The following is a 24,302-nucleotide window of genomic DNA, read 5'->3' on the forward strand; positions in this document are numbered from 1 at the left end:
TAACAATATGTATCACTTTAGTGATTTTTAAGTGTACAGTTCAAATGTACAGCATTAACTACATTCACATTTTTATGCAACAATCATCCCTATCCATCTCCACAACTTTTTCATTTTCCCCAAACTGAAACTTGTATTATACTCATTAAGCAATTCCGCATTGCTGTCTTGCAGCAGGGAGCAGTAAGTATCTAGGAATGGAATTTCTGGGCTGTAGTATAAGTGTGTGTTGGCCTTTTATGTCTGGCTTCTTTCACTTAGCATAATGTTTTCAAAGGTCATCCATGTTGTACTGTATATCAATACTTTTCTCCTTATTAGGGCTGAAAAATATTTCATTGTAAATATATACCACATTTTGTTTATTGGTTCATCAGTCGATGGACATTAGGGTTGTTTCCACCTTTCTTCTTCTATGAGTATCCTTGTGCAAATTTTTGCTTAAATACCTGTTTTCAATTCTTTTGGATATATACCTGGGAGTGGAATTGCCAGGTCATATGGTAATCGAATGTTTAACTTATTGAGGTCCTACCAAACTTTTCCACAGTGGCTGCCCATTTTATATTCCCATGAGCAATATATGAGGGTTACAGTTTCTCCACATCCTTACCATTTTCCATTTCTAAAGTTATAGCCATCCTAGTGAATGTGAAGTAGATTATTATTTAGTTATAAATAGAAATGAAGTACTGGTACATGCTGTAACATTGATGAACCTTGAAAACATTATGCTAAGTGAAAGAAGCCAGACACCAGAGACCATTATTGTATTATTATGTATATATGAAACGTCCAGAATAGGCAAATCTTTAGAGATAGGAAGTAGAATTGTGGTTGCTGGGGAACATGGGTTGAGGAGAATGGGGAGTGTTTGCTTAATGGGCACAGTGTCTTTTTGGGGTGATGAAAATGTTCTGGGATTATTAGATACTGATGGTTGCAAAACTTTGTGAAGATACTACAAATCATTGAATTGTATACTTTAAAAGGGTGAATTTTATGATATGTGAATTAAATCTCAATTTTAAAAAGCACAAATGCTCATTTTAGGCCTGGAGGTAAGATTCAATGTCTGTTGACTATAACTCACTCTCTGGTATAATTTCTATGTCAGGGTTTTTTAGCTGCAGGCAATAGAACTTGGTTCTGAGCAACTTAGGCAAAAATATGGATTTTTGGAAGACTACTGGAGTTGATCAAAACCAAAGGAAATGGTGAAAAACAAGGCCTCAGGGAGGTCCAGAACTAACGAAGCTTAGAGTATTTGGGTAGCAGAACCTCAGTCCTTATAAGTCTCCACTCAGGCTTTTAAATTCAGGGACGGAGAATCTGATTTTTCCACTAAGAGAGATAGGGTTTCTTTTCAGAACACAGATCAGTGGACGAATGCTGGACAAACCAAATAAAAACTACCAAAGGAGATAAGAAGAAGATGGACGTCTACATCCAAGTGGAGATGTTGAATAAGCCTTCAGATGTATAAATGTAGATTGCAGAGTAAAGAGCTAGACTGGGATAAATAATCAGAGGTTATAAGGATGATTGAAATAACGGGCATGGTTCAAATTTCCCAGGAAGAGAGTAAGTGGCCATGCATCCCTCCAGCATCGTATCTGAGGGCCAGAACACTTCTTGGAGCAGTTTGTAACCAGAGGATTATTTCTTTGTTTTGGAGGACATGATATTCCTAGTAATTGGGAAAAGAGTCCAGGGTATGGGACTATAACGCTGTGCTGGGAACATTCCATCTTGTAAGAATGAAGCTGTTAGGTGGAGATTTTAATGGAATGTAACTTCTTGCTGCCAGTTATAATAAATGCCAGCTTATTTTCCCTCTCATATTTATTTATATTGCATTCGGCCCCTGCTAAATGTTTTATGTATGTCATTTTATTTAATCCTCACAACACATTAATGAAGTTATTATTATCACCATATTTTACAGATGAGCTACTGTAGTCTCAGAGTTTAAGCAATTTACTTAACATATTGCTAGAAAGCAGTGGAAATGGAATTTAAGTAAGGTCTACATGAGTTCAAAGACATTTCTACTCCGTATCAAATGATATAGCAATGCCAATATTAGCTATGGTTTAGGACTATTGAGCTTCTGCTGTGTACCACGTAGTGTATTGAAGACTTCATATACATTATCTCATTTAATGTTCATAATAACCTTATAAGGAAAGTACTGTTGTTATTCCTATTTAACAGTTGAGGATTCTGAGGTTTAGAGATGTTAATTCAATGGTTGTCACATAGTAAGTGGTAGAGTCAGGGCTTTAACACTTCTGTTTGATTCCAAAGCCTATGTGCATCACCAATACACTGTCCTCCATCAAAAATAACTGCATCTTAGAACAGTGGCTCTCTTCCCTGGCTGAGTGTTAGAATCACTTGGGGAGCTTTAAAAAAAAAAAAACATCGATGCCAAACTTCATCATCAAAGATTCTGATTTAATTTATCAGGAATGCAGACTAGGCCTTGGATTTCTTTTAAAAAAGCTTTTATTCATTCACCCAACTTATTCAATAAACATTTAATGTCTCCTGTATGCCAAACACTTTCTAGGCATTTACTTCCTAGCAAGATGTATCAGTTAGTTATTGTCACAATGATACATAACAACAATTATAAAATCTTAGTGGCATGAAAATTTAAGAACTTATTAAGCACTTATTCTCCCATTTCTGGAGCCTAGTCAGGATTCAGCTGATTAAGCAGAGCTTTTCTGGGCAACTGATTTAGGCTGGAGTGACTACTTTAATTGCTTCAGGATGGTGAGTAAACTGGTGTGGCTCTGCTTCATGCATTTCTCCTCAGACCACTGGACTAGCTGGCACTTGTGTCTCTCATGCCTCATCGTATGCCAGTGGTAGAGTCAAGAGGGGATGTGTCCAACTGTGCAAGCATATTTCAAGCCCCTGCTTGAGTCACATCTGTGTATATTTCATTAGCCAAAGTAAGTCTGAAGGCTGAGCTCAAGGACAAGAGGTGGGGGGAAAAGCCTCACTTCTGTTGTGCGGACTTGCAAAGTTCATGGCGAAGGCTGAGAATTGGGGCCAATAATTCAATTTAGGTGGGAAAGAATAAAAATGAACAACAAGCAGAATACATAAGAAAATTACCAAGTGTGTTAGAAAGTGGTAAGTAATAGGGAAAAAAAATTCTAGAGGGTGATACGAAGGTGATTTTAATGTGCAGGTAGGACTGAGAACCACTGATCTTGTAGTGTTCAACCTGGAAAGAAGCCTGGGCTAACATTCCCTCAGCCATTGGGAAAATAACAAAACAGACCCAGAAAGTAGAAGAATCTTACTCAAGGTCCATAGGACCATAGCTATAGAAATGGAACTAGGGCCTGTCTCCTAACACTATAGACTGTTTCTCTTATACCACAGTATTCTAATCTATGGTCTTAGAATTCTTTACTAATGGCACCAAAAATATGTTATGGAAAAACACAGTCATTCTTTTTTATCTTGACCCTAGACATTAGAGGTGCACGTCTAAATCCTGTGCTTCCTTTAGTAACCCAATTCAGAACCCAATTTCACATTTCCCATATTTGTACTGTTCAAAAGTTTACAGACATTCTACCCTCTTTTAGTGTTTCTCCTCTTCACGTTAAAGACTGTTGGTTTTGATTGATTTTCATGTGATCCCGTAGTCCCACCCTAGCAAGCTACTTGCTTATTGGGCCTTCTTTCTTCCCCAACTCTGTAATACCTTGAGTAGTCTTTCTTGAATTCTTTTGCTTTGAGCTTCCTCTAGGCCTTTCAGTCATCATTTCTGTTTTGGATTACAGTCTTCTTGATTTGCCAGAATGAACAGTTGAAAGAAAAGAAAAGATATGGAACCTGCTTGTACTTGGAGTTTATTGTCTGAACAGAAAGGTGAGTAACTGATTGAGGTAAGAGAGGGTATAATCTAGATAATCCTGATTCTTTTTCTCCTACTTCTCCTCCCGGACTTTGGGAATTTATTTTGAATCTTTAACATTGTTTTGCATGTGTATAGGTATGTATATATTGAGATATTACATGGATACAGTATTTACCCATTAATAATCTCTTGAAAATGTCTCCACAATTTTTGTGTTTTACAAAGTGAGGAAAAAGAAAAGAGAAGAGGCAACTGTGATTTCTACTGTTTTCCACAATCCCCAAAGCATTTCTAATCCTAAAAGACTCAAGTCTCTCCCTTCAGTGTAACCACAGATTTTCACAGGAGAAAGCACAAAAGAGCAAAGAGTGAAGACTGCTGGAGTCCTTCCCCTTGTGGCTGATTCCTGAGCTCCAAGGAATATTTTAGTTGTGGGGAAGAGAAACTGGTTATCTTCAACAGACCACTCACTTGCCTGCCCATTTCTGTGACATTCTATTATCTGCCTCTCCAGACTCTGCTTCCTCCTATCCACCTAACCACACCTTCTCCCAAGTATAAGTCTCACTCTTGCTTTTAAAGGTGTGCAAGTACTAAAAACCTGTAGAAATGAGGGTGTGCATTCGCGCATGTGTGTATGCATGCACATGTGCCTGTATTTGTGTATTTCTGTCTATATACCTATATATGTAAGTGTTTGGGTTGAGTGTATGTGTATGTGTATGTGTATTCAAATTGTAGATCATTGTTTACACCTGTCACACTAACTCAGCAATGCCTTATTTCTCATTAACAAGTTCAGCACAGCAAAAACTCCAACAGAAGCAATAGGCTAATGCTCAGTGGAAAGCAAAATATCAGAAACAGTCACTTCAAATAATGTATGCCCCGGGGCGCCTTGGTGGCTCAGTGGGTTAAGACCTTTGCCTTTGGCTTGGGTCGTGATCCCAGGTCCTGGGATGGAGCCCTGAGTCGGGCTCTCTGCTCAGCAGGGAGCCTGCTTCCTCCTCTCTCGCTGCCTGCTTCTCTGTCTACTTGTGATCTCCGTCTGTCAAATAAATAAATAAAATCTTAAAAAAAAATAATGTATGCCCCTTTAAGTTAATGCCTAAAGTTTTCCTTACAGAGCATATAAATGTAAATGTTTACACCCTAAATATATGTGTGTGTGAAGATCTCACATTAGTTATAAAATAATTTTGTGGGTGAGTTGGAATAGTTGTGAGGTGACTTTCTTCCTTGTATTTCTGTCTGGGGAACAGCATGAATGGCTATAACAGTGTGACTAAATATCTGTATATTTTGTGTTTTGATAGGAAGTTCTATTTGTGCTACTCTTAATCCTAACTCTTTCCTCCCACAGCTGCTTCAAATTCTCAGGCTCCATATTCATGGAAGGATCTCACAGGTAGATGTTTTCTCTCTTCTAGTCTCTTTGTTTTATGAAAAGTACATCCTAGAAGCCTGGCTTCTCATCTGCATTCCATTCCCATCTCTTCCCCCATATTCATTGGATAGCAACCATTGATTTCTTTTTTGGTAATATCTATGAAGCCCCAAGCTGTCATAACAAATAGGACTTTTATATCATATACTAGCAGGACCACTGATGGTGGTCAGGCACCATATGCCCAGAGCTTTATGGCTAGAATAGACCTGTCTGCTTCTGGAGTGATCTAAATTGAGGCCAATAAGTCACAGTCAGTGGGCCAAATCAAGCCAGGGGCCATTTTTGTAAATAAAGTTTTACTAGAACCAGCTATGCCCACTTATTTACATATTGTCTATGGCTACCTTCAAGCTAAGATGGCAGAGTTGAATAACTGCAACAAAGACCCAAAAGCCTAAACTATTTACAGAATTTTATAGAGGAAGTTTGCCAGCACTTACCTGGATTAGCATTCCCCAAGCAGTTCTACAGAGCACTGTTTTCCGGGAGATAATAACTTCGCTCTTAGGAAAGGGTTCTGTAGTCATTTAAGACCAGAAAATGCTGGATTAAACCAAGTTAAACAGCCTTTTTTTTCTTTCTTTACTGTAGGCCATTTCAGATCCTTTCACATGCTAACATGCACAGGGAAACTAAAAGGAGACAAAACATGCATTCCCCTTATTTGACCACTGGATATCTTTTCCACAGCTCTCTTATTGATATCTTGCAAAATAGTGTTCCAAGGAACAGTTATTTGGGAAATGCTAGTTTAGACATTCACTTAACAGAAGTTTGAACTTGATAACTGACTCCTTGGATTATTTTTTCTAGTTGTAGAAAGTGAAAAGCTATGTAGTATGGTATTTAAGCATATAGACCATGGCTTTAGACAAACCTGAATCTTAATTTAGTCTCTACCATTTACTAGCTGTTAAACCTTGGACAAATTATCTAAAGCAATAAGCAGGACCGGCTTCATAATTGGTGGGCTGTGGTGCAAAATGAAAAGGCAGGGCCCCTTATTCAAAAGTATTCAGAATTTCAAGATAGCAACAGCAGAACAATACACCGATGGCTCCTTCTGAGCAGGAGACCCAGGCACAGATTGTACACCCATGAACTCATAACCCTGGTTATAAATTTCAGTGTTCTCAATATAAAATGTGGATAATACCTACTTCATGGGATTATGGTAAGAATTAAATCAGAAATGTATATAAAGAGCCTAGTAAAGTGCCTGGCACAGAATAGGCAGTAATAAGTGACTTGTTTTTAATTCAAAAGCATTTATAGCCATATTTAATAATTACTTGTTGAGTGTCTACTATGTGCCAAGCCCTATGCTAGGTACTTAAGGTATTATGGTGAAGAATTACAAATAAGGTCCCTGTCTTCATGTAGATTATTATTGTTTAGTGGGAAAGACAACTATAAATTGTGATAAAATTGTGTTATAAACAAGACAACTATAAATTGTGATAAGAGCTATGAAGAGAAAAACAGCATGCTGGGAAAGGAGATAATAGAAAAGATCTGCTTTAAATTGAGTGGTCAGGCAAGTACTCTTCTAGGAAGTAATGTTTAAGTTGAGATCTGAAGGATGAGAAAAATCTCTCCATGAGAAGAGCAGTAAGAGTGTTCTAGGCAGAGAGAATAGCTAGTGGAAAGACCCTTAAGTGGGGAAGAACATGGCATTTGTGAGAAACTGAAAGCAGGCTAATGTGGCTTGAGTGTAATGACTGAGAAGAAGAGTGATTCATGGTATACCTTGTAAGATAAGCTAAAAGTTTTAGATTTAATATGAAGTACAATGAAAAGCTCTTGAAAGATTTTGGGCATGGCAGTCATTATGACGTAACTGGTATTTTTAGAAGATCATGTTGGCTGCTGTGTGGAGGGGGGCCATAGATAAGCTAGAGTAGATGAGTAGGAGGGCATTTCAGCAGTCCAGAGAAGAGTGGGTAGTGCCTTGTACTTGGGTGGTATTTGAGGATGTGATAAATAAATGAGCTGGAGGCTTATTTTGGGGGTATAAATAATAGGCCTTGCTAACTGACTGAATGTGGACGATTCAAGAGGAAGAAAAGAAAGAATGACTCTAGACATTTTTCTGAGAAAATTGGTGGCACCATTTAACTGAGATGAGATACCTGCGGAGGGCTTTTTTTTTGAGGCGGGCAACCATGTAGAAATCAAGAGCTCAGGTTTAGATATGTAAAATTGGAGGACCCTTTAAGACGTCCAAGTGGAAAGGGTGGTATGAGTTACAGTTGTTTGTAACAGATTGTCTCAGATTCTGTGATTACTAACTCTTGGTGTCACCTCATTAGATTACCAGGAAATATTTAGAAAACATCTAAAAGAAAAATACCTCAACATAGGAGTCCATATATGTTACTGCCATGGCAAACATATAGAATCACGACTGCTTGTTGTAAAAGAACATGGTATATCAGAAGAGACACCGTGTGGGATTCCTCAACAAGATAGTTTTATGGATATGGAACATGTATTTGATCCCGATGAAGAGGGCGACAGCTCCCCCTGAACTGTGGTGCTCCAGGGATGTGCAGGGACTGGGAAAACAGCTGTTGTGCACAAGTTCATGTTTGACTGGGCAGCAGGAATGGTTACTCCAGGCAGGTGTGACTATTTCATCTATATAAACTGCAGAGAAATAAACCATATTGCTAACCTGACAGTTTTAATAAACATTGCTAAATATATTAATAATAATAAATATATTATTAATAATAAACATATTGCAAAATAAACAAATTGCTAACCTGAAGAATGACAGTTATGAGTTAATGCTAACTCAGTGCTGCTGACCTGATCCTTAACACTTTTCAAGATAAAGATGGACCAATCCTTGACGTTATTCTTGTATATCTGGAGAAGCTCCTGTTCATTCTCAATGGATTCCCTGAGCTTCAGTACCCTGTAGGTAACCAGGAAGAGGATCTTAGTGCTAATCTTCAGGAGAAGAAGCCAGTAGAGACCCTCTTATATAGTTTTTTGAGGAAAAAACTGTTCCCTGAATCTTCCCTGCTGATAACTGCCCGGCCTACCACCATGAGGAAGCTCCACACTCTGTTAAAAGAGCCCATCCAGGCAGAGATTGTATGGTTTACAGATGCTGAAAAGAGAGCGTATTTCTTGAGTCAGCTTTCAGGTGCTTATGCAGCACCGAGGCTCTTTTATGAGCTGTGACAAAATGAAGGCCTTTGCATTATGTCCTCTCTTCCCATCATCTCTTGGATGATCTGCAGTGTCCTGCAGTCACAGGGAGATGGTGACAGGACTCTTATGAGGTCACTTCAGACCATGACTGCTGTGTATCTGTTCTACTTTTACAAGTGCCTCAAAACCCTTGCAGGCATCTCGGTGGGGAAGGGACAAAGTTGCCTGTGGGGCCTCTGCTCTTTGGCTGCAGAGGGACTGCAGAACCAGCAGGTCCTATTTGAAGTCAGTGACCTCAGGAGACATGGGATAAGAGTACATGATATCAATTGCACTTTTCTAAATCGCTTTTTGAAAAAAACCGAAGGAACGGTCAACGTCTACACTTTCCTTCACTTCAGTTTCCAAGAGTTCTTGACTGCTGTGTTCTGTGACCTGAAGAATGACAGCAGCTGGATGTTTTTTGATCAAGTGGGGAAAACGTGGCAAGAAATATTCCAACAATATGGACATGGGTTTTCATCACTAACAATACAGTTCTTATTTGGCCTCCTACATAAAGGAAAGGGAAAGGCCATGGAAACTACTTTTGGAAGAAAAGTCTCTCTAGGACTTCGAGAGGAGTTATTGAATTGGACTGAGAAAGAAATAAAGGATAAATTTTCTAGGTTACAGATTGACCCAATGGACTTTTTTCACTGTTTGTATGAGATTCAGGAAGAAGAATATGTATAAAAGGATAACTGATGATTTACAGTCAATTATATTGCTTCAATACCTATACAAAAATGGACATTCTGGCTATGTCATTCTGTGTCAAAAGCAGTCACAGTCACCTGTCAGTGTCTCTGAAGTGTCAGCACCTACTTGGATTGGAAGAGGAAGAGCGAGCCTCCGCATTCATGCCACTAGCCTTGACACTTCATCAGTGAGTATATTAATGTCTTTTCTCCAATGTTTTGGCTTTCAGAAACAATGGGCGTTCTTGTTTATTTCAAGTATTCAGGCACACGATCATTTTTTAGCATTATCAATAAATAAAGTGAATCATCTCCACTTCCCATATTTTATGTCAGTCACTCCAATAGGGATTTATTGAATATCTATCACATATTGAATGCTAGCCTGGGTAGACAGTGAGGGAGAGTTAACATTTCTGAGCACTTATTATGTGCCAGGCATGGTGCTAACCACTCTAAGTGTGTGTATGTGTTTTAGTCTTCACTGTAACTTTGTGAATGTGCTCTATAGTTATAAAGTGTTATGAGCATGTAAGTCATCAAGATTACCATTGAGGACTCTGCTATTTGGGTGTTGATGACTACTCGAAGAAAGGTGGTAAACTTAACATTGAGTTGGTCATCACTCTCTTCTACATCATTGTACATCATTGTACATCATTCTTCATCATTGACACCTCAAAGAGCTCCAGGTTGGTAAGAGTCAGAACTGCACTCCTGTGTATATTGCTGCAAAGCCTGGACTTTTTCCATCAGGCTTGCACCTTCACAGAGGGTCCAGAGATTTGCACCTTTACAAAGAGTTCAAAGAGGCTTAGGCAAACCATTTAAATAATACAAATTCTATATACTAAAAACAGAGTTCCACTGACTTATTGACTAATGCAACCAAGAAGATTTATACTTGTGTGATCTAGAAAATGCCACTGGTTATAAGCCTGTTCTCAATACTTGGGTTAAGATGGACATTGCTGGGGCGCTTGGGTGACTCAGTTGGTTAAACATCTGACTCTTGATTTCCACTCAGGTCATGATCTCAGGGTTGTGAGATCGAGCCCCATGTTGGGATCTGTGCTGAGTGTGGAGCCGGCTTAAGATTCTCTTTCCCTCTGCACCCCCCCTTGTTTTTTTAATCTCTCTCTCTCAAAAATAAAAAAAAAGGACATTGCAATCCTTTAGTTGTGGGACCAGTTGATGGGTAGGAGACCTTGAAAAGAAGAGAGTAGGCAGAAATCTGTACTTGGGGAGTGAGTTAATCCAAGTATTTTCTCTGATAATTGTATTTCCTCATTGGGCAGTAGCATGGAGATAGAAATGAGCATGGGATATGTGTGTTTGAGGGAGGTGGGAAGGGGAAGGGAAGTGCAGCAAGAGTTGTGTTTGGGATTAGAGTGGAAGGAGTAGGAGAAGTTACATGGACTTAGAATTACCAAGGACCTTGGCTAGTGTCTTGACAAATTCACGACAGTTTCAATCCAGATGTATATTGTAAAATAAAATAATGGACATATATATATTGAGAATTTTTAAACATGGATGGGAACAAAGAGAGGCTTCTTGTTCATTCTAGGTTTTCAGAAAATCAGCCTTGAATGGAGTTCCTATCTTGACCCCATTGCCTTTATCAGAAGGTTAAACTTTCTTCAGAGTTTAACCCCAAATATTCCTTTTTTAAAGATTTTACTTATTTATTTGACAGAGAGACAGATCACAAGTAGGCAGAGAGGCAGGCAGAGAGAGAGAGGGAAGCAGGCTCCCTCTTGAGCAGAGAGCCCGATGCGGGGCTCGATCCCAGGACCCTGGGATCATGACCTGAGCAGAAAGCAGAGGCTTTAACCCACTGAGCCACCCAGGTGCCCCAACCCAAAATATTCCTAAGGGTGTTGACTGAGAGTTTACTATTGAACTTTTAAAAAATTATCATGTTATGTTAGTCACCATACAGTATATCATGAATTTTTGATGTAGTGTTCCATGATTCATTGTTACCGTATAACATCAAGTGCTCCATGCAGTACGTGCCTTACTTAATACTATCACTGGGCTCACCCATTCCCTTACCCCCCTCCCCTCTAAAACCCTCAGTTTGTTTCTCAGAGTTCATAGTCTCTGACGGTTCGTCTCCCCCTCGGCTTCCCCCACCTTCATTTTCCCCTTCCTTCTCCTAATGTTCTCCATGCTATTCCTTTTTTTTTTTTTTAAGATTTTTATTTATTTATTTGATAGAGAGAGAGAGATCACAAGTAGGCAAAGAGGCAGGCGGGGGTGGGGGGGAAGCAGGCTCCCTGCTGAGCAGAGAGCCTGATGTGGGGCTCGATCCCAGGACCCTGAGATCATGACCTGAGCTCAAGGCAGAGGCTTAACCCACTGAGCCACCCAGGTGCCACCACGCTATTCCTTTTGTTCCACAAATAAGTAAAACCTTATGATAATATTTCTAGGGTTATTTTTTGGTTCAAGTATAATTAACATAGTGTTATATTAGTTTCAGGTATACTGTATAGTGATTCAATAATTATACACAATTCTCAGTGCTTGTTAAGATAAATTTACTCTTAATCCCCTTTATCTATTTCACCCATCCTCTACCCACCTCCCCTCTGGCAACCACCAATTTGTTCTATTTAAGAGTCTGTTTTTGTTTTTGTTTGTTCATTTGTTTTATTTCTTAAATTCCATATATGAGTGTAATTATGTGGTATTTGTCTTTGACTGTTTGCTTTCACTTAGCATAATACCCTCTAGGTCCATCCATGTTGTTGAAAAATGGTAAGATTTCATTCTTTTTATGGCTGAGTAATATTCCATTGCATATATTTGCCACATCTTCTTTATCTATCCATCTATTGACGGACACTTGGGTTGCTTCCATAGTATGGTTGTTGTAAATAATTGCTCTAAACATATGGGTGCATATATATTTTTGAGTTAGTGTTTTTGTTTTCTTCAGGTATTCCTCAAAAAATTAAAAATAAGGGAGCCTGGGAGGCTCAGTCGTTAAGCTTCTGCCTTTAGCTCAGGTCATGATCCCAGGGTCCTGGGATCGAGCCCCACATTGGGCTCACCACTCAGTGGGGAGCCTACTTCTCCCTCTCCCTCTGCCTGCTGCTCCCCCTACTTGTGCTATTTCCCTGTCAAATAAAATCTTTAAAAAATTTATTTAAATATTATTTATTTAAAATAAATAAAATAGTTATTTATTAAAAAATTAAAAATAAAAGTACCATATGAACTTTTCTCATTTTCAATTATTGTTAATTCTTCTATTAGTACTGACAACCAAGAAATTGTTATATCATAAAGATAGCTGGGGCAAGTCACTTGACTTCTGAGCATCTGCAAAATGGTGATTAAAATATCCATCATTGTGTTGAGGACCAGATAAGATGATTTGTATATGTAAAGTGCTTACCTTGGTGCCTGGCACACAGTAACATGGCTTGGGCTTTAAAGTCAGACAGGCCTGAATGCTGGCCTCCGTTCTATTTCTACCTATGTGACCTTAGGCAAATACCTTAAATTTTTTGTGCCTTAATTTCCTTATCTGAAAAATGGGGTAATACTTCTTAAGGCTTTTGGAAGAGGTGAATGAATACTAGTGTGATGACGGAAGCCAAAATTAGCCTTTTACTTAAAATTTTGTTTTTAACTATCTTGTTTTAAATTATTTTTCCTTTTTCATCTCTTTTAGGTCCTTCCAGCTGTGCAATTTGCCAGTGTCTCAGCTACACTTGCTCTGCCAAACACTGCATAATCCATACTGTAAAATCAAAGACCTGAAGTAAGTTGAACTTTGCTTTAAACACTTAGGTATTTGCAAGGTAAAGATGGGGTTGCTAGAAATTGTACTGATCGGACCTGAAAACAAGATGCAACTAGTGCTCAGCTTCTCCGTAGCGGAATAGCAAATGATAAGAAGGCCTACGAGCCTAGAAGGGGTAGAGAGTCAGGCACAGATCCTTGCCGGCCCCTCCAGCCTCTTCCCCTTTTGTATATGCTGTTTTTGCTGCAGGAGTAGGTGGCAGATTAAAACATCTAAGAGGTCTGTGTCTGGTGCCCCTCCTGGGCCTACCCCCTTCTCCTTCCAGATTCTCATTGTCGTCCTCCTTGGTTTTCTTTGTTGGATCCTATCCTACTCCATGCAGCTCAATGATTCTTTTCTCTCCCTCCGTGTCTCCCCCCTACCCCGTCCGCTGTAGATACTCCCTAAAGTGCCATTGCTCAGAAGCTCCCCACCCCAGCCCTTAACTTTATTTCTTGCTCACTCTACAGTGTCTTGTCAGTCCACATCAGCAGCACACAGGCACAAGCCCCTTTGTTTCCAAACTCCTCACCGCACAGATCAGTGTCTGTTCTCCTTCCCTCATGCCTCAGAGGACGAGGCAGCCTTTCCAATCCTACCCGAGCCAATAAATTCACTTTTTAAAATTTTTGTAATCATTTAATTATTTCACTTTACACAACACAGAAGTACGTAACAATCTAAAACTCCCTCCACCCAACTGTCCCAGACCCCACCCCAGTTTATATCCTCAGCACCCCATCCTCCTCCTTACCATGCCCTGACCCTGAGCTTACCCTCCCTACATAATACCTTGTTTGCTAAATGTCTTTCCAGACCTTTTTCTATGCTTTTTCAAACATCTATAACGTAAGGCACACATAAATCTGTAACATACATATCATACACATGCAGAGTTCTAGAACTTTGGGGGGTTTTGTTTCACACACAAAAAACTGGCTGTCAATTTTATTTCATTGAATAGTACAGTGGACATGCTTCCAATACAGTATGCAGGGTCTATCTGCATTTACACATTGTATTTTCAAGCTTTCTTCAGCTGTCTCCCTCCCCATGGTTCAAGTTTCTCCCATATTCCAAAGAACCCTCTCTCTCAGCCCTGTATCCTACCCCACTCCTTTCTTTCACAGCCAGAAGTGCTTGAAGAGCTCCCCCTATACTTCCTTGTTTCCTATTTACTCCCCAGTCCTTGTGGTTTGGCTTCTGCTCTTCCCCAGCCCAGATCTGCTCAAAGATCAATAGTGAATACCAGACCCAATGAGCATTTTTTACCTCCTATCTTAGGGCCTCCCCTGCAGCCCCGAGCACTGCAGAGTATGATCTCCTTGCTACTCTCCCCCCTACTCCCCATTCTGACTACTCCCAAGGACCTCCTTGCCTCCATGGTTCCTGAACAGTGGCAGTTGTGCTCTCCAGTGGATGTGTGGCAATATCTGGAGACATTTTTGGCTGTCACAGCTAGGGGGTAGAGTGAGGTACCTAAGGGGTAGAGGCCAGGGGTTCTGCCAAACATCCTACAGTGTACTGGACAGCCTCCTACAACAAAGAATTATTCACTCTCAGGTGTCAAGAGTGCCCTAGAAAAATATAAACGAGCCCATTTCTGAAAATGCAGGTTAGGGATCTTGCCCCAAACTGTGATGGTTGTCCACGCCTGCCCCAATAGGGGACAGCAGAGTCACAGCCAGCTGCTGTAGAGATGTCCCGGGGCCATGACAGCTTCAGGCTCTAGGTGAATAGAGTCCCTGGGTAATATCCAAGGTTCCTCTAGTTGTCTTACTATGGTCCAGGTGTGACACCTCACCATCTTTCCATCTGTGGGCTAAATCTTACATTTAGTCTCCATCAACAACACTCACAGTCATGAGAAAGGAGGCACAGACCATCTTTTCCCCTCCCTCTTTCCCAGTTTACCCACTCCCTCTGGAAATTGATTTCCCTTTGGGATATGTTTTATTTCACATTCATGAATTCACTGAGGCCTTTGTAGCCAGATTCCCCCTCCCGCTATTATTCTGGTGGTGGGCTGGGACAGAGAATCCCTCAGGATGGCACCACACTTTGGTCCGTGGTCTAAACCAGTAAATCCTCTGGGCACTAGCAGTTGCTGACTCACCTCTTTGGCAGTGGCAGGAGTTTCCAGTTCTGCCACTGAGATTGGGGAGTGTTCTATTGTGGAGCTAGACAGTCACAGCAGTCCTTGTCCGCAACTGGTGCTGGTGTCCCGTTTGCAGACCTAAAGGATTTTCTTAGGGGTGGCAGGTCTTTGCTGTGTTGTAAGCCCAGGGTTAACTACAGGCCTGTTTGGATTGTTTCTCACACTATAACTTGATCAGAACATGAGCAAGCTTCCTGTCCAGTTCATTCCTGGAGACTTTTGGGATACAGGAATCCTCACTACCCATAACCCTCTGATACTCCTCCCCAGCCAAGTTCTGACATTTTCTTTGACAGTCTGTGGTTTGTAACTGCTCTTCTGGTGCCAGTTTCTGACTTGGAAATAACCTGCTTGCCCAGAACAGGAACCCGCTCAAGTTAGCTTAAAGAATTGGGGATCTGTATAGATTGGATTTTCACAATTGCACAATTGCAGAGAGTGGAAAAGTAATCATGCTACCACTTTCTCCACCTCTGGGGTTGCAGAATCAACTCTGTGCTGCTTCTCTGTGCTTGTCTGATCCCTGGGACCGCATTCTGGCATCCTCTAAAAGACACTTGGCTTCTATAAAGCACACAGTTCTGCTCCCTGACAACCAGGACCAGGGCTTGGCTGTGGCCTTGGCCCCAACTCCAAATAACCCACTGTTTTCTTACCCAACACCACCCTGACTATGGAATCTGCCTCTCAGTTCAGATTCTCTAGTGTGAGAACATGTTTGGCTCAGGATGGGTCTGGTGTCCCCTCCTGCTCCAATCATATACAGCCTAGGTGGGAACAGGGGTGTGTTGCCATATACATGGCTGCTCAGGCCCACCAGATACTAGGGTTGGGGAGGGAGACATATACTAAGAAGCTACGGTGCTTCTGGGGTGTGGAATGCTAGTGCTCTGGAACAAAAAGGGGGTCATCAAAATAAGTCTCTCCTTGTCAATCTATACCAGCTCCAGTTCCTACCCCCCTCCCTTCCACTCCCTTGGCCCCGTTCTCCCATTCATGCCCTCCCCCCACTCTACCCAGTTCCCTCCCTTACCCACCCACTTTGAAAATTGATTTCCCATTGGTTTATGTTTTTGTTATATTTCACATTTCTAAATTTACTGAGGGCTTTGCAGCCAGATTCCCCTCCCACAGCGGAAGCAAATTTCCCTCCGTGAAAAATTCACAGCTTTACACCAAGGGCAGTCCCAATCCCCAGGCCTACGAAATATGGGAGGTCTTCTCTGCTGATGGGGTTCGGAGTCTCTCCTGTCTCTGTGGGATTCTTGAGGGTCTGTTCCCGGGGACCCCACATCAGAACACAAGCTAACGTCAGAGGGCTTCCTGTTGGGAGATGTCTGAGATGGAGCTCCTGCTGTGCATGTTGCTGCTGGTGGGGATGGTGTGGGCGCAGGTGGGAAGGGGGATGAGGGGCATGAGTAGGAGTATGTGAATGAGGCAGGGAGGTGGACAGGAAGGGGTGATGGTGAGACTATGGACCCAGGCTTGAGGGTCCCAGAGAAATAAAACATGGTGGTTTCCACTGACCTGAGATCTCCCTCCCTCTGCCCACCAGTGGTGTAATTTTTCCGTTCCACGGCTCCGACCAGGTGCACGAGGCCTCCGCCCAGCTCCTTTGTGGCTTCAGCCCCCAATGCATCCTTCTGTCTTCTTCTTCCTTTTCCTGTGGCACCAGCAGGAGCAGCTTGGGACTCCTCTACCTCCTCACGTGTTCCTTCTGTCCCAGCCCCACTGGCAGTGGCCGGGCCTGGCCCCTCTGAGGCCTGGCCCTGCTCCCGGGTAGACTCCAGCTGTTGGAGAGAAGAGGGCAGGGTCAAGACCCACTCTGAGCAGGGAGAGGGCAGGGCGATGGGGTGGGGACCAAGTAGAGATAATCTTACAACCTGGAAGAGCTTCCACTTCAGGAGGTCCCGTTCCTTCTGCATCTCTGCCAGGTTTGCTTGTGTCTGCCGCAGCCGGAATGCTGCCTCCCTGCGCTCCATCTCCTGCCGCGCTGTGAGCTCCTTTAGGTCTGAGGCCAAGGCCTGTGCAGCGGACTTATGCAGTTTGGCAAAATCGTGCAGCCACTGTACCCTATGCTTGTTTAACTGGCCCTGCCTGCGTGTGAAACGCACGCCCAGGGCAAGGCTGCTCCAGGCACAGGCGTCTTTGACCTCGCTGGGCACCGTGATGTCCTCTAGGATGTCCCTGAGCTTGTTCTCCACCTCCTCCCAGGACAGGGCTATATTCTCAAGGTAGAACTCAGGGCCTTTTGTGTGCCCGGCCATCTTCTCATTGATGAAGGCCACCACATTATTGTGCTTGAACCCACTGCTGGCATCATCGGGTTTCAAGGACATGACTACTGAACCCCTTAGGGATCTGGCTGTCCCTGTAGGATGAATCAACCAGTTGTCCACTCTGCGGGGGCCCTCCCCATCCTGCACGCCTTCCCGCCCCCCCGCCCCATCTCCCCCCCCCCCCCCGCCGCCTGCCCCCCCCCGCCACCTGCCCCCGCCCCCGCCATCCGCTGCCACCTGCTTCCCCCGCCTCCTGCTTCCCCCCAACCCCCCACCTTCCCACCTCCAGCCCTTCCCAGCCCTCCCCCACGCCCCCTTCCCAACAGGCCGCCCCCGTCTCCTCCTACCTGCTGCCCTGCCCTTTCCTCTCTGGCCCCAGACCCTCTTAAAGGCCCCCTGACTGGCTTGCCCCACCCTAGTACACCTCCCACCAAATCTCACCTCTAAGGTGGGGATGGGGGTGTTGGGGGGTAGGGGGGGCAGATAGGGTGCTGGCTAACCACGCCTACCGACTAAGCCCAAAGTGAGAGCACACGGTTCCCTCCAAAGACTCCAGGGGGAGAAAAGGAAGTCTTGGGGCCAACCCTCGAGGCTTTTACTCTAGGACTGTTCCAACTTCTGGAGATAGTGGGGGTGGGAGGGAATTTGTGAGGAAGGTTCCTCCCAAACTCCAGGACAAAAGAGAACCTGCTACATTGCTGAAAGTCGTTGAAGGTGAGAAACAACAGCAGTGGTTAGAAAAGATTTAGAATCTGAAACATGAAGTACTCATAATTAAGTACAGGAAGTTCCGCCCCCCTCCATAATGGTTTGTCCCACGCCAGAGGGCCCTTGCCTCCCAGAGATGGAATGTTCTAGAACTCGAAGCAGCTCCAATCCTTCACTGGCTTTCCGTAACCCTCAGAGGAAGTGGGTGGGGCCTGGGAACAGCTTAGTCACCCATTGGCTCAGCACTGAATATTATAGTCACCCTGAACAACCGTAAATTCTGGCCATTTAACCCCGAAAGCATGTCTCAAATCTGCCCACCTTCACAAGCCCTGCATCCTAGTCCAGCTCCCCCTGGCGTATATCTTCCCTGGACCACTGCAGCCCTCTGATAACCTAGTCTGTCTCCTGCCTACCCTAACATCAGAGGGATCTGAGCATGTCAGTTTAAACCTCCAATGGCTTTCTGAAGACTACTGGAAAAACCCGACAGACTTAAGATTTAGTCCTACTTTGCCACTTACTAGATGACTTTCTACTATAATTGAATATTAGTTTCTATCTATGGGCCTGCCATGAGGACTGAATGACAAAGTGCATGTAAAGTTGATGTAATGTTTTCTATGATCGCAATTTTGTAAAAAGAAAAAAAATTCTGTGTGTGTGTGTGTGTGTGTGTGTGTGTGTGTGTTTCTATGCTCTTGAAGTGAGGAGGGGGAGAGTATACACTAGATTTTTAACATTGGTTATCTCTGGGAGGTGGAATTGGAGAGGAGGTTGGAAAATTTTTTTTTCTTTTTAAAATACATCTTTCTAGGGCGCCTGGGTGGCTCAGTTGGTCAAGCAGCTGCCTCCAGCTCAGGTCATGATCCCGGAGTCCTGGGATGGAGTCCTGCCGGCATTGGGCTCCCAGCTCCACGGGGAGTCTGCTTCTCCCTCTGACCATCTCACCTCTCATGCTCTCTCACGGTCTCTCTCTCTCTAATAAATAAATAAAATCTTAAAACAAAATAAAATACATTTTTCTATGATTTCATTTGTTACAAAGAACATTTACTTCTATATGCATGCATGCATTAAAAATCTGGAAAGTCACATACCAAAATGTTAACAGTGGTTATTTTGGGATGGTAGGAATATAGTACTTTAAAAAACTTTGTATTTTTCTCTATTGTAGAAATTATTTATAATAATCATGTGTTTTTTTAAAAAGTTTAAACTATTTTTTATAACTTGTGATCAGTGTAAATAATTTTTAAATATCTATAATGTGAATGTGTCCCTATAATCTCACCGTTCCATAACCTAGAAGATAACTAATATTAATAGTTTGAGAGATATATATGTATACATTATATATATACATTATATACATTATATATATACATTATATATATAATATATATATATTTCTCCTTCTATTCTTTTAATATGGCCATAGCATATGCAGTTGACCCTTGGAACAACACAGGATTTGAACTGTGTGGATTTTTAAAAAATAAATTCAGTATAGTACTATAAATATATTTTCTCATTACAATTTTCTTAATTAAAAATGTTCTTTTCTCTAGCTTATTTTATTGTAAGATACAGTAGGTAATACATGTAACATACAAATATGTGTTAGTTGATTATTTTATTGTTTAAGCTTCTGGTCAACAGTAGGCTATTAGTTGTTAAGTTTTGGGGAAATCAGAAGTTATAGGCAGATTTTCAACTGTGTGGAGGCCGGAACCCCTAGCCCCCTGAGTTGTTCAAGGGTCAGCTGTAATTGGCAGTTTCTCAAACAAAGCATCCTCTCCCTTGTCTTCTGGCCTTTGCCCAGGCTGCTCCATGAGTGGTTTGTCCCTGTGCTCCTCCTGTTATCCCTGCTCCCATTCTTTTCATCCACCTAACTCCTGTTCAATCCCTCTTCCCCTTTCACAACAGCACTCAAGTATTTCTTTCTCTTGTATTTCTTGGTCCTCCAGCTCCCACCCCAAGCTGGGTTGAATTGTGCCACCTTTCTGTGTCCCCATGATACCTTGTGTATTCCGCTTGCAGTACTTTTCAAGGCCAGGTCTGGGTCTTAATTATTTTTGTGGCACAGTGGTAAGCACCCAAAGACTGAAAGAATTCATTACATTAGTAAGGTACAGATACCTATTTTCTTTCTTCTCTAAAATGTCTTTTTCTCCACACAGACTGATTTTCTGCCACTTCACAGCTTCTTGTGGTAGGGATCTCTCTTCAGTATTTGAAACCAACCAGTATTTGACAGATTTGGAGTTTGTAAAAAATACCCTGGAAGATTCAGGAACGAAGCTTCTGTGTGAAGGATTAAAACAGCCAAACTGTATCTTACGGACATTGAGTTAACTGATAGTAGGAGAATTTGTTGTCTGTGTTCGTATCATTTTTGGTCAATTTCTGTTTGCATGGGGAGAGAGCAATGATAATGATAATGATAATGAAGTCATTCTTCTCTTCTCTGAAGGTTGTACTGATGTCTTATCTCTCCTGCTTCTTGTGGGGGTACTGGCAGCTATTCTCAGTACCAGTCAGTGGCTCACTGATCTGGAATTTACTGAAACCAAATTGGAAGCTTCAGCTTTGAAATTGCTTTGTGAAGGCTTAAAAGATCCAAACTGCAAATTACGGAAGCTCAAGTAAGTTGTAACTATTAGTTTCCTTGCTGCAAGAAAAAAAATTTAAATATGCAACTCAAGATGGATGTTGTGTGATGAAAACACATTTCAAGGAATCATGGAGAAGAAGAATAAAAGTGACAGTCCCTAAAATTGTTCTTATGCAAGAAGTTTAGGAAAAAAATTTTCATTGTAAGTGACAATAACATTAATGGCTATAATAATGACCCACACTTACTGAACAATCACTTTGTGCTAAGCATTGTGCTGACTGCTTTATATCTATGATTTCCTTTAATTGTACAACAGTTCTGAGAAGTTTCAGATTATTATCTCCATTTTAGCGGTGAGGAAATAGGGACCCAAGGTCATAAGATCAAGTAACATGGCAAAGGCACAGTTCAGAACCCTCATGTATCTGACTTCAAAGTCCACGATAATGATTTTAATAAAAAAGTTTATCTTATAAACTTTTATTTATTTTTATTTTTGTAAAGATTGTATTTATTTATTTGACAGAGAGAGATCACAAGTAGGCAGAGAGGGAGGCAGAGAGAGATAGGGGGAAGCAGGCTCCCTGAGCAGAGAGCCCAATGCGGGACTCGATCCCAGGACCCTGAGACCATGACCTGAGCTGAAGGCAGAGGCTTAACCCACTGAGCCACCCAGGCTCCCTATCTTACAAACTTTTAGATTTTAGTATTAGGGTTCTCCAGAGAAACAGAACAAATAAGATGTATCTGAATATACAGTTGACCCTTGAACCACATAGGGGGTGGGGCGCCCCCACCCCCACAGTTAGAAATCCACTTATAACTTTTTTTTAAAGATTTTATTTATTTATTTGACAGACAGAGATCACAAGTAGGCAGAGAGAGAGGAGGAAGCAGGCTCCCTACTGAGCAGAGAGCCCGATGTGGGGCTCGATCCCAGGACCCTGAGATCATGACCTGAACCAAAGGCAGAGGCTTTAACCCACTAAGCCACCCAGGCGCCCCCACTTATAACTTTTGACCCTCCAAAAGCTTAACTGCTAATAGCCTGCTCTTGATTGGAAGCCTTACTGATAACATGAACAGTTGATTGACACATACTCTGTATGTGATATGTTTTATATGTGTATTGTTACAAGAAAGTAAGCTGGAGAAAAGATGTTACTAAGAAAATCATGAGGAAGGGAAAATACATTTACAGCACTGGAGTATATTTATAAAAAAAAAATTGGTGTTTAAGTGAACCCATGAGTTCAAACCTGTGTTGTTCAGGGGCCAACTGTATTGAGATTATTTTAAGGAATTGGCTTATAAGGATTAGGATGGCTGTCAAGTTCAATATTTGCAAGGTAGGCCAACAGGCTGGAGATGCAGGGAAAAGCTCATATTGCACTTCAAGTCTGAAGGCATTCTGCTGGGAGAATTCTCTCCTTTTCCCTGGGGAGGTCAGTCTATTTCTATAAAACCTTTCAACTGTTTAGGTGAGGCCAACCCAAGTTATGGAGGGTAAATTACTCAAAGTCTACAGATTTAAATGTTAATCTCATCTAAAAAGTACCTTCCCAGATACATCTAGAATAATTCTGACCAAATATCTAGATGTATAACCTAGCCAATATGACACAATTAACTATCACTAACATATCAATATATATGTGGGTTTATTTATTTTTTTTAAAGTAGACTTCACACCCAGTGTGGAGCCCAATGTGGACTTTTAACTCATGACCCTGAGATCAAGACCTGAACTAAGATCAAGAGTCAGACGCTTAACCAACTGAGCCACCCACGCACCCCTATATGTGGGTTTTTAAAAACAAAAGCTCTTGAACATTAAAGTTTTCTAAAATCTACTTTGAAACTCCTTTTTTTCCCACCAAAACACATCTTTTAAAAATTTCTAAATTGAGGAGATATAGACGTGTGTACTTATGAGCCTTTTGGAAGGCTAAGGTTGGAGCCTGGTTAACTCAAGAGAAAATTGAGGACTCAAAGATTATAGTATATATCATAGAAATTCCTCAAAGTAATGGGGAAAAAGTTGATGGGTTTCAAGAAATTGTGCTACTTAATATGGAGAAACAAAGGTTGAGAAGACAGGAAGGTTGGTAAAAAACCACTCTTCATCCCACAGAAGGAATATTACATGGTTGATGATGGTGGACTGGGTCTCTAAGGATGGAAAATTAATAAATAATGGACTTTTAGATCTTTTTACTATAAAGCTTATTAAAGATATTATACCATTTCCCCCATGGGATTTGAAAGAAGCTCTGAGATAGAATTCTAAATTCATGTAGTGTACAATTGTGTAATGAAGTGCCCAACACTGGAATCATTTAAAAATGCCAGATGAGCCCAGGGAAAGGTAGGAGGCCACTGTGGGCTGGAGACCTCAGGAGGTGGCTTTGTGAAGGAGGTGTGCCAGGAGCTGGAACTTGAAGGAAGGCTAGGAAAACATTCTCAGAAAGCTTAGAGACATCAGTGGCTGATTTTTCTTCTTTTTCTCTTGGTAGCTTGAGCACATGTTACCTAACAGATGCTAGCTGTATGGAGCTCTCTTCATTCTTGCATGTGAGTCAGACTTTAAAAGAGCTGTTTGTGTTTGCCAATGCCCTGGGGGACACAGGAGTACAGCCTCTCTGTGAAGGTCTGCGGCATGCAAAGGATATTCTCCAGAATCTTGTGTAAGTGTCTGATTATCCTTGTTCTCACAGACCTTGGCACTTGAGGTTCAGTAGGACTCTATGGTTAACAGCCACCCTGGTATCCCCATTCCTTCAGACTTTCTGAATGTTCCCTTTCTGCAGCTAGCTGTGAGTCCCTCGCCCAAGTCCTGAGCTCCACCTGGAGCCTGAGAAGGCTGCTTCTCATTAATAACAAAATTGAAGATTTGGGACTGAAATTGCTGTGCAAAGGATTAAAACAACCTGACTGTCAGTTAAAGGATCTGGCATAAGTATAATGGACAATAGCCACAGGCAGAATTTCCTGATGTTTCAGCAACTCTTAAAATTAAATGAGTATTTTTTGGCCTGGTGATTGAATCTCCAAGGAAGCAATAAATGAAGAACCAAATAATAAATGTTCCCCACTCCACAATCTCTGCTTGGTCCTGGCCCAAGGGATTTTTTTTAAAACATGATACTCTGAGTTTCTACTGTGTTTTTCTAGTGGGCAAACAGAATTCCTAAAGTAACTCAGTGCAGATGAACTGATGCCAGCCTTCTCTGCTTTACTTCCTGGCAGACCGTGGACCTGCCACCTGACTGGAGAGTGTTGTCAGGATCTGTGCAATGCACTCTACACCAATGAGTACCTAAGAGACCTTGACCTCGGTGATAATGCCTTAGGGGACGAGGGCATGCAGGTGCTATGTGGAGGGCTGAAAGACCCCTCCTGCAAACTGCAGACCTTGTGGTAAGTGCACAGTGACTCTTTGCTCCCTGGGCTCTCATTCCCAGCTCTATATGAAATGGAGGTTCATTGTG

At 41.9% G+C, this 24,302-nt stretch overlaps 1 protein-coding gene and 1 pseudogene across 2 annotated transcripts in view; one reads left to right on the forward strand and one right to left on the reverse strand.

Annotated features, from left to right (window-relative positions):
* The window catches only part of LOC308337453 (NACHT, LRR and PYD domains-containing protein 12-like), a 42,874-nt pseudogene that overhangs the window by 11,477 nt on the left and 7,095 nt on the right, over window positions 1–24,302 (forward strand). The window contains exons 2-11 of the transcript in view: window positions 3,779–3,900; window positions 5,253–5,297; window positions 7,652–8,021; window positions 8,144–9,432; window positions 12,936–13,025; window positions 20,375–20,544; window positions 20,668–20,839; window positions 23,328–23,498; window positions 23,596–23,766; window positions 24,061–24,231. The product of the transcript in view is annotated as an NACHT, LRR and PYD domains-containing protein 12-like (transcript). The remainder of the gene's footprint in view (window positions 1–3,778; window positions 3,901–5,252; window positions 5,298–7,651; window positions 8,022–8,143; window positions 9,433–12,935; window positions 13,026–20,374; window positions 20,545–20,667; window positions 20,840–23,327; window positions 23,499–23,595; window positions 23,767–24,060; window positions 24,232–24,302) is intronic.
* On the reverse strand, window positions 16,302–17,543 carry TEX13B (testis expressed 13B; the record flags this gene model as incomplete). The annotated part of the gene is made up of 2 exons (XM_080795895.1): window positions 16,302–16,994; window positions 17,088–17,543. The coding sequence occupies 2 exons, from the start codon at window positions 17,541–17,543 to the stop codon at window positions 16,302–16,304; spliced, it is 1,149 nt and encodes a 382-aa protein (XP_080652021.1).

The sequence above is a fragment of the Martes martes genome (genome assembly GCF_963455335.1).
Source record: "Martes martes genome assembly, chromosome: X".
NCBI classification, from domain to species: domain Eukaryota; kingdom Metazoa; phylum Chordata; class Mammalia; order Carnivora; family Mustelidae; genus Martes; species Martes martes.